Raw genomic sequence first — 11,230 nt, forward strand, 5'->3', positions numbered from 1 at the left:
TATAAATGGCTTGCCATAACTGGTTTATCGACTGTGACCTATGATCTACTCGAGGAAGGACAGGTTTATTTTATATATATATATATATATATATATATATATATATATATATATATATATATATATATATATATGCTATTTTCAAAATATGTTTTATGCATTTTATACATATGAAAACTTATGAAATGGAATATTGTAAGTACCAACTGGCCAATCATAACGCGACCATCCCTCCGAGCTATGGGAACGAGTCTTTACCTTATCCTCACCGTGGGAGCGTTTGATATTTTCCTCCGATCTTACCTTGAAGTAGCGTCAAGCATTCAATGGGGAGCGCTCAATATCCTCTATTTGATGTCCCCCCCGAACATTTTGTCTTGCTTACAAAATAATATCATCAGAACTGCAAAACAGAAACTATGCTGTGTGTGTGTGTGTGTGTGTGTGTGTGTGTGTGTGTGCGTGTGTGTGTGTGTGTGTGTGTGTGTGTGTGTGTGTGTGTGTGTGTGTGTGTGCGTGCGTGCGTGCGTGTGTGTGTCACAAACACATGACAGAATGACACATGTACACATACAGAATACATATTATTAATAATAATAATAACAAAACAGTTTTTAAACATCCAAAGTGCTTACAAATTACAGTTTTGCAAAGCGATGCGTTGTGAGCTTGTAGATCTGCTATTTTCAGTATATGTCTGTAGTGATGAATGCATGTTTTACAAAGTAACTAGTTTTCAATAGTAAAAATAAAATATTTGCCTCCTAGATGTAGTGGAGTAGAAGTACAGAACATTGGAAATACTTCAGTAAAGTAAAAATACCTCAAAATTGTACTGAAGTACAGTACTTGAGTACATGTACTTAGTTACTTTACATCACTGTTATTATGATCATCATCATCAATAAATCAAGTGACCGGAGAGGGATTGTGCAATGCTTCGAACGCTCCCTTCGTACGGGGTGACGTCAGCAGAAGAGACAGTGGGCGGGGCGAGTAGCAGCAGTAGTAGTAGTTGACAGTGTTGCCATGTCCGCTTATTATAAGCGACTTTGGGCTTGTTTTTCTGTAAATTTGCTTGTTAATATTGCTAGTTTTTTGGGCTTGTTTCTAAAATGTAGTTGCTTATTTGGACTTTTCCCCTAAGGTTGTTTAAGCTAGTGGTTCTCAAAACATTTTCAAGTCAAGGACCCCCAAATTAATTTGTATTTGTCCACAGATCCAGCCACATCTGAAAATATTTTGTGCAAGGCATGGCCATACATAGCCCTAGAATGTCTGTGATCTTACATACATTTCAAGTATTCCAAATACACAGTCATAGATCTCTCTCGGTCCCCCACTGTGTAGTGCCCATCTGCGCGGCCATAAAAGTGCTCTAAACTCCGTCTGTACTCACCCAATAATTAATTCCTAAGACGTGGAGTCATATTTTGTCCTCTAGTTTCATATCCATGTGAAAGTTCTGCCAGAAAACGTGTGTTTAGTCAAATATCTCCACTTATTCACGAGCTGCACACGGACGAATTCTGTGCGACGCGAGGGGCCAGGAATGATTGCAGCACTGAATATACGTAACTTCCTTAAGGACGCACAAATGTTTGGGACACACAATTGGCAGGTGATGATTCATTACCCCGCACCAATCACAAGCACCTGTCAATTGTGTGTCCCAAACATTTGTGCGTCCTTAAGGAAGTTACGTATATTCAGTGCTGCAATCATTCCTGGCCCCTCGCGTCGCACAGAATTCGTCCGTGTGCAGCTCGTGAATAAGTGGAGATATTTGACTAAACACACGTATTCTGGCAGAACTTTCACATGGATATGAAACTAGAGGACAAAATATGACTCCACGTCTTAGGAATTAATTATTGGGTGAGTACAGACGGAGTTTAGAGCACTTTTATGGCCGCGCAGATGGGCACTACACAGTGGGGGACCGAGAGAGATCTATGACTGTGTATTTGGAATACTTGAAATGTATGTAAGATCACAGACATTCTAGGGCTAGGCCATACAATATTTGTGTTGTTAAAAAAATTCAAAGTTTGTCACTTTTTTTTCCTCAAGATTCTTTCGAAAATAGCTGGGACCCCCGTTCAGATTTGTGTTCAAATGTTTCAAAAAATATATATATATTAAAATTGTGTATTTTTTTTAATCAAGATTCTTTTGATTGATGTACTTTATTTAGTAAGATAGTAAGATTTGAAAATAGCTGGGACCCGCTTACCAGATTTGTGTTCAAATGTTTAAAAATAAATATTCAAAATGTGTTAATTTTTTCAAAAATAGCCGAAGGTTTAAAGGGCTCATGTAGCCTAGTTGCTTCTTTTGGGCTTGTTTTCTTAGCCCCGGGTGCTTGTTTCTCTCACACACCCTGGCAACACTGAGTGAGTAGTAGTAGACTAGACAAGTAGTAGAAGAAGTCTGAGCGGCGCGTTGTTTCAGCAGAACACGTCAACCATAATAAGGTAAGTTTAACTAACTTTAAACACTTCTTTTATGGACGTTAAACGGTGCACGGCCGTCTATCAGACGTCGTACAATGGAATGGCGTCGCCGACAACGCTTAAACGTGGAGTTGCGGTGGTCTTTTAGTTTTTACGGTGGTCTATTGTCGTGAAAAGAAGCAAGACGGGACGGGGTCTTTTTTACAAAGTAACTTGTGTGTCCGTGGTTAACCACAGACACACGCTTTATCACCATGGAAACCACGTGATCCCCTGGAAAAGGTGTGTGTGTGTGTGTGTGTGTGTGTGTGTGTGTGTGTGTGTGTGTGTGTGTGTGTGTGTGTGTGTGTGTGTGTGTGTGTGTGTGTGTGTGTGTGTGTGTGTGTGTGTGTGTGTGTGTGTGTGTGTGTGTGTGTGTGTGTGTGTGTGTGTGTGTGTGTGTGTGTGTGTGTGTGTGTGTGTGTGTGTGAGGCCTCCCTCTCTCCATCATACAGATACAAGCATAATGCTGATGTGACATTGTCAAGACTGAGCCTGCTAACAACATTAATACAATACAACAACAAGATAATAAGAATACTACTGTACTTTTTATTTAAAAAATAAATAAATAAACAAGCAACAGGGAATATGCAATTGAATATGCAGAATTGGAGGGTAGTATAAGAATGCAGGTCAAAGTAAATACACACATGCAGTAGGCCTATATGTAGATCAGGTACATATGTGTACAGTAAGACAAAACTGATGTACATCAGTACACTTATATATGTACATTTTCAAAGTTGCTGTGTGAGGTAAAACACACATTTATTTACAGATAAATGCAACATATTCTCTCTGCCTCAGTTTTTCTCTTCCTCTGTCCTTTAACCACAACCCCTGTAATCTTAGTAAAATGGACCTCTCAGAGTTGCACTGTACTTGGTGTGATCTTTTTTTCCCCTCTGCACTGCTATTTTTGGCGAATATTCCCCCCCCCAGAATAGGAATTCTGGCCTCAAGTAGTTAATTTCTCTCTCTCTCTCTCTCTCTCTCTCTCTCTCTCTCTCTCTCTCTCTCTCTCTCTGATAAATAATGTAGTTGTTTCTATAGAGAGAGCAGTGATGTAGTGGAGTGTGCAACTCAACACCTCCATCCCTCCTCCCTCATCCTCCCTTAGGTTCATCCCTCCTTCCCTCCATCCTGTGTTCTACACCTCCTTTTCCTTTAATCCCTCCTCCTTTTCCTTCCCCATCCTTACGTTTATCCATGCTTCTCTCATTCATTCATTCTTTCCATCTCTCCCTCAGTTTCTTTATCTCAATCCATCCTTCCATCTATCTGGCTGTAAACCTCACTTCACTTTCTCTCTCTCTCTCTCCTCCTCCTCTCTCTCTCTCTCTCTCTCTCTCTGTCTTTCTCCCCATTAGCTCCTTCCCTCCATCTCTTGTTCCTTTGCTCTCCTCTCATCCTTTCATCCTTCTCTTCCTTTTAGAAAGACTCATTGATTTTCTCTCCAGCAGAGTGGCAACGGGGGTGTCAGATAATGGTGTGTGTGTGTGTATTTGTATGTGTGCATAACTGCATACTATACTAAGTGGTCTTGCACATGTGTGCAAGACCACTTAGTATCGCGTGTGTGTGTGTGTGTGTGTGTGTGTGTGTGTGTGTGTGTGTGTGTGTGTGTGTGTGTGTGTGTGTGTGTGTGTGTGTGTGTGTGTGTGTGTGTGTGTGTGTGTGTGTGTGTGTGTGTGTGTGTGTGTGTGTGTGTGTGTGTGTGAGCCTTGTTTGTGGCCTAGGAAAAAAATCAAAAACCTTTTTTGGGTGAACATAAGGCATCCCTATTTTGGCCATGTCATTCTAGGTTCTTCTTCAAAAGATTTCAAATATAGCGAAACTAGCAGGTCTACATGCTTACAAACTTGTCACATCGCAACATGTTGTAAGCTTTCTGAAGCTTTTTGAACATTTGCACCTATAATGACCTTAATAGGGATGCCAGATTAAAAGCGGTAGAGTGGTTAATCTTATTGTATTCTCTCGCTCCCTCCCTGTCTCTCTCTTCCCCATTTTCTCTCTCTCTCTCTCCATCCCACCCCCCTCCCCTCACCCCTCTCTCAGGTGTGCGCCAAGATCAAAGCCATTTTGACCCTTTGAACCCTCTCTGACCCAGACAACCAGAAGAGGGAGAACCTCTGATCGTCTTAAGTACTACTCTACCATTCCACCTTCTGTTTTTCATTCTCTCTCTCTCTCTCTCTCCACCCGTCCGCCCGTCCTTCGCTGTGTCCAGGATGAACGTCACGTCTCTCTTCTCGTTCACCAGCCCGGCGGTGAAGAGGCTGCTGGGGTGGAAGCAGGGGGACGAGGAGGAGAAGTGGGCAGAGAAAGCGGTGGACGCGCTGGTCAAAAAGCTGAAGAAGAAGAAAGGCGCCATGGAGGAGTTGGAGAAAGCCCTGAGCCAGCCCGGACAAATTAGTGAGGACCAAGAGACACTGTGTGTGTGTGTGTGTGTGTGTGTGTGGGAAAATCCATAGTAAAGAACTGGAAACAAGTAGCAACTGAGTCAGTCAGCTATCACTAGTCAAATTATTTATACCCCGCCAAAAAAAGGGCATTTCTATTGCCCCGTTAATCCAACGTGCTTTACAATGTACATTGCATTCTCCCATTCCCACACACATTGCTCAAGGTCACTTTGACACCAACCCACGGGGGAGCCGGGGATCAAACCGTTTCCCAAGTGGCCGCTCTACCTCCTGAGCCACTGCTGCCCCATATACTACTGCACACACATGGACACTTCAGCATGTTTTATGTTACTTCAAAAGGATGAATGATGTTCTGTCGAAATCCCTTGTTGTTGTCAGCGTGCCCTATTCTGGGGAACAACTCTATTTTTGGCAAAGATATTGGGTGTAGAGAGACAAAAGGAAGTGTCCTAGTATAGACCGCTGTGGGACTCCGTTCAACTATGTGGTTTAACCCATTTAGACCTGAGGACGATTCTACAAAAAAAAAAGAAATAATAAAGAAAGAAATAATGAAAAAAAAAAAAAGAAATATATATATATTTTTTTTTTTCACGAAAAAAGCAGATCTACAAGCTCATGGCACGGCCATTTAGACCGGGATGCGTTCCCGGTCTAAATGGGTTGAGTGGTTATGGATAGCTTTTAGGTAATGTTAGCTAGCTAGTTAGTTAGTTAGAATTGTAAATAACCCACAACAAGTCATACGTGTTGGTTAAAAAACATTGGAGGATAAAACACACTAAAATCCAGGACTTATTTCCATTGTGGTCCTCTAAAAGTTAGCCTCGTTAACCGTTAATACAATACAATGTTTATCATGTGCATTAATATTGAAAAACAGTGATGAGGCTGCTATGTTAAAACACCCACCGGCCACGGCCAGTCAGAGTATTCTCTGTGGACGTGATGTGTGTGTGATTGTGGGTCTTCAAATTCTTGGTTCTTTCTTTTTCGTTTACGTTTCATAACGTGTGTGTGTGTGTGTGTGTGTGTGTGTGTGTGTGTGTGTGTGTGTGTGTGTGTGTGTGTGTGTGTGTGTGTGTGTGTGTGTGTGTGTGTAGGTCAGTGTGTGACCATCCCCAGGTCTCTGGATGGTCGCCTACAAGTGTCTCATCGTAAAGGACTTCCTCACGTGATCTACTGTAAGGTCTGGAGGTGGCCTGATCTACAGGTACTGTCTGCTAGTAGCACTATTACTACTCATGTCATCTCCCAACTGTGAGGCATTGTTTTCTAACCGGTCACCACCAGTTATTAAGGGTAACCTGGTAGGTTTAAAAGCAGCTATGAACCAGTGGACTCATGTCTGTGATGTTGCATTAAAATGCCAATACAATGCATTTTGCTCTGTAGACCCAGTGGGTCCCAAACAATAGGTCGGGACCTATTTTTATGGATTGTGAGTAAGTATCCCCTTTTTAGCTTTTCCTATCATATTTTTTAATTGTTATTTCAAAAGATACAAAAGAAAATCATTTTAGAAATATTTTTAAAAAAAAGTCTCCCAAACATTTCATAAAAAATAGTTTTTTTATGAAAGTTTCCTTTCATAAAAAAGAAAGGAAACTAGTAGCGCGTTGTGACCTTGTAGATAAGCCATGTTCACTATTAAATAGGGCATAAGTGGTTACTTCATAAATGGCTATTTTTATACGTCTGGGTCCCGGGGAAATTTGTCTTTTGGGTCTCGAGCTGAAAGTTTTGGGAACCAGTGTTCTAGCCTACTGAGGATGCTTTATTATGGTATTTATGGGCCGTACACCTACACACACCATTCAGTTAAACATTAACTAGATTAAATATCACATTTTCATTATGAGCATATAAAGGTCATTATTTCCACACACCAGAATATGTGTTGGTGACGACAACTGAACGAACATGAGCCAGACTCTGTGTAAAACATCAGTGACATGGACATGACACTCACAGTGTTTTAGAAGACCTCTAACCTCCTGTCCTCTGACATAAGCTCTGCAGAAGACCTGATTTAAAACGTTTTCCATCCAAACAAACAACAGGTGTGTGTGTGTGCCTGCGTACGTGCACGTATTGCTGTTGTTGGGGTATTTGTCAAGTACATTTGCACATACCTAAAATTGTTCTGTGTGTGTGTGTGTTTGTGTGTTATTAACTGTGTGTTATCTCTCTCTCTCACACAGTCTCATCATGAGTTGAAAGCTCTAGACTGTTGTCAGTTTCCCTTCGGCTCCAAACAGAAAGATGTGTGTATCAACCCCTACCATTATAAACGAGTGGATAGTCCCAGTAAGTACTACTAATACCACTGTACCAATTATTATACTATAACACTATAATACCTCTAGAATACTACACTATACTGCTGTTATTACGAATACGACTATACTACTACAATGGCCTTGGTTTTCAAGATCCTTAATGGTATTGTGCCCAGATACTTTATCAACTGTTTTTCTAAAGTGAGAGATGTTCACAGGTACTCCACCAGGGGGAGTTCCCGTGACCTCGCACCCCCCCCAAATTTAGCTTTTATTATACAGCCACCACCCAGTGGAATGTCTTGCCCATGGATGTGGAGTCCCTGGTTTCACTTGCAAGGTTCAAGGGTGATCTTAAATCATGGCTCCACCTAAACTCTATTTGGACTTAACTACACTAGTAGTCTCGTGTAGCCAGACAACTATTCCACAAACTCCGAATGCTATATAGAGTCTGGAACTGCACCTCCCGAAATCCGAGAAAGGAAGCTGGCACTTCCGTTCACAAAAATATATTAAAAAATATCTTTACATTTTATTTTTTAATTTCCATTTCTGCTCAGCAGCAAGCTATATAATATACTTTGATGATTTTGATTTATATTAGGATACATTTGCGCGACTGTAAAGACAAAACCAAAGTGGGGAGGAGGCTTCACATCCACTTTATATTTTAATCATGATCAGAGCTTCCGAGTCCAGACTGTATGACCGGAAACATTTGAAAATTGTGGGAGGCAACAGTCTGGCCACGCGAGACTACTACACTAGTTCTTAGGACCCCTGCCCCCGTCGTATTGTTTTTTGTTTGTTTTGTTAAAACCGTTTTATTTATTAGTTAGCACTGTTGTTCTTTCTTTGTTCTTTCTGTGTTGAGTGTTTTTATGGAGTGGACCACAATGGAAACCGCCTTTTTTTGTGTACATCCACGTTGGTGTTTCATTGTTAATGGCATTACACATTTTCTATTCTAATTAAGATATTACTATTATGGCAGTAGTATAGACACAAATGATACTACTATCATAGTACTGCAATACGAATACCCAGTTATGTTGTTAGGTTTTCAATGTAGTAGGTTTCAGGACCCACAGGTGGTCAGTTGAATGGGTCCCAGGGAAATGTTATGGGTCCTAATAAAATGTCTGTTCTTTTTAGAAATTGCGGTGTTGAACTCGTGTTTGATATTATATGGCTATAATTATGGTCATATTCATGTATTTTGATAATTTATCTGAATTGTTTTTAAGTAAATCCTGAATCTGACAAATGGATTTGCAAAAGAAAACTATATTACGTAACATACTAGTAAATTGTGTTTCATTGTTTACGGTTGCATATTTAGGCAGATGCGTTGGTTCATTGTTTACCTCATATCCTATCCTTTCAATGTACATATTATTATTTTGATAGTATACCTGCATAGTTTAGACTGATGCTAGGTTCTTGGTTTCTCATTATGGGCCAGAACACAATCAAAAGGTAATTTAATATCTGAAACTTTGACAGAACGTCTTATAAAATTATAAATATATTACTTGTTATTGCTATGAAAGTTACTAAAGAAAGATTTGCGTGTTATAACTGCATACTGATAGAACTGTGTCTGTAATCAAATGTCACAGGTGCAGATAGGAATACTTATAGGGTAATCACTTTGTGAAGGCCACATCCTTGAATGAGGACATTTAGTTAATTAAAAAGTAAAAGAAAAATAACATCTGGAGACAGCCAGACATACTCCCGTTTGAACAGAGATAAACAACCTCTTTCATTGAATAGGAGCTCAAGGTCCTCTAGATATGGAGAGAAACTTTATGAAACTGTGAAGCACTCCCAACATGGATAAAACATTCCTAGGGTGGGGGTAGATTCTCTATTTGGAGTGGACATTGTAGTCAGAGGAGTTACAGAGTATACAGATCTTTCTAAGGGTCCATTTGGTTCCAGACTATCAGTAATTTAGCGGGGGACCCGCTGGAAGCCCCTCAAGGACCCCTGGGAGTCCCTGGACCCCACCTTGAGAATCACTAGCCTTTATGTGGGACTGTCAGAAATCATTTACAGAATCATTTGCCAGGCCAGATATCATCCCTGGCGGGCCAATTTTGGCCTGCAGGCCACCTGTCTCTCTGCATTTGATGTATGTGATTACCTTGCGTATTGTATGTCGCTCTGGATAGGAGCGTCTGCTAAATGCCTAAATTGTATGTAGGCTAAATAACACCAATATAAATGATAAAATAAAGACTAAGTAGCAGTAAAAGTGTGTCCTGTGTTGAATGATGAGGAGTAATGCAGATATATATTATAGGCTACACAACAGCCTCTCTCTCTGACAAATCATCCAGCCTGTGTTAAGTCTCTCTCTTGATGCGTGTGCTTACACAACAACCCGCCCCATACCATCGATTTTAATACTGCACAAGTTAGGCATTGTCAAGTTGATACCACAGATGTTTTCCGAAGTACCGCAACCATGTTTCATTCTGTGCGATTTAAGTCTGTTATTGGTGCTAAATATCGGTTTCGATATATTTTTGGTTAATTGCCCAGCCCTAGTTTAGTCTCAAATTAAATACAGCTACAGTATACTCTTCATAGAGTTTGTTGTCCATTAATCTCTCAAGAACAGATTCTGCTCTGCGTTGGAATCTGTCGTGAAGGTTCGTCATAACGTGTACACACTGGGCTACAAGTGGGCGTGCCTTCAGATCAGGAAGCAGGCTGCGCTTTACCCAATCAAATGTAGTGGGCGGGATTTACGTGTCCGCCGATCATTCCCCACTCGAAACCAACCGAAACTAATTTAACAATAGCGTCCGCGGAGCAGACAAAACCACGAAAAGATATTCACATTTTAACTTGCTCTTTTATCATAGAAACATGTGGGCTTATAACCAAAACGATCCATGTTCTCTGGGAGAAGTGGTGTTAGTGTTCCGTGTAGACATATTGTTAGTGGGAATGAAAACATAGTCGCACCACCGGAAGTGAAACGCTGAAGGCAGACCAAAACCCCGGTTTCCTTGCGCACGGGTGCTATGTCGTCATTGTCCCAGAGCCAAGTGAGATAGTACAAACAGCAGAGGGCGCTGTTTTTCCTTCTCATTTGGTTCTTGGTTCCCAGATTGGTTGTCCATTAAACCATATTTGATAACTGTGTTTGTGTGTGTGTGTGTGTGTGTGTTAGTGCTGCCCCCTGTCCTCGTCCCCAGGAACAACGAGATGATCTCGCGACCTTGTGTCCTCTCCCGTTTCCATGGTGATGGCAACGAGCCCCTCATGCCCCACAACGCCACCTACCCAGAATCCTTTGCACCGGTCGGCCACGGCACCAACCTGGGGGCGTTCCCTCACCCCTGTTCCCCGGACAACGCCTACCCAGCATCCCCTCTGAGCTCTGACCCCGACAGTCCCTTTAATGTACCAGGTACTGTCTCACCCCTCTGTCTGTCTCACCCCTCTGTCTGTCTCACCTCCCTGTCTGTCTGTCTCACCCCTCTATCTGTCTGTCTCACCCCTCTATCTGTCTGTCTCACCCCTCTATCTGTCTGTCTCACTCCTCTATCTGTCTGTCTCACTCCTCTGTCTGTCTGTCTGTCTGTCTGTCTGTCTGTCTCACCCCCACCCCGTCTGTCTCACCTGTCTGTCTGTCTGTCTCACCCCTCTATCTGTCTGTCTCACTCCTCTGTCTGTCTGTCTCACCCCTCTGTCTGTCTCACTCCTCTGTCTGTCTGTCTGTCTGTCTGTCTCACCCCCACCCCGTCTGTCTCACCTGTCTGTCTGTCTGTCTCACCTGTCTGTCTGTCTCACCCCTCTATCTGTCTGTCTCACCCTCTGTCTGTCTGTCTTTCTCACCCCTGTCTCACCGTCTGTCTGTCTGTCTGTCTGTCTGTCTGTCTGTCTGTCTGTCTGTCTGTCTGTCTGTCTGTCTCACCCCTCTGTCTGTCTGTCTGTCTCATCTCCTGTCTTTCAGTCTGTCTGTCTCACCTCCTCTGTCTCACCCCTCTGTCCC

The 11,230-nt window shown here is 42.0% G+C and overlaps 1 protein-coding gene across 3 annotated transcripts in view; it reads left to right on the plus strand.

Annotated features, from left to right (window-relative positions):
* Positions 1-2,373: 2,373 nt before the first annotated feature.
* The window catches only part of LOC308101214 (mothers against decapentaplegic homolog 1-like), an 18,132-nt gene continuing 9,275 nt past the window's right edge, over positions 2,374-11,230 (plus strand). For 2 of the 3 annotated variants that reach the window (XR_013934512.1, XM_080450599.1), the window contains exons 1-5: positions 2,374-2,477; positions 4,560-4,916; positions 6,034-6,143; positions 7,135-7,240; positions 10,406-10,645. Coding sequence is in view for 2 of the 3 variants with exons in the window: in XM_080450599.1 (XP_080306725.1) it covers positions 4,733-4,916; positions 6,034-6,143; positions 7,135-7,240; positions 10,406-10,645 (640 nt within the window). In the remaining variant the exon portion in view is untranslated. The remainder of the gene's footprint in view (positions 2,478-4,559; positions 4,917-6,033; positions 6,144-7,134; positions 7,241-10,405; positions 10,646-11,230) is intronic. The other variant, XM_080450600.1, reaches the window with a different exon arrangement.

This window comes from Gymnoscopelus braueri (genome assembly GCF_963280865.1).
Source record: "Gymnoscopelus braueri genome assembly, chromosome: 15".
Lineage (NCBI taxonomy): Eukaryota > Metazoa > Chordata > Actinopteri > Myctophiformes > Myctophidae > Gymnoscopelus > Gymnoscopelus braueri.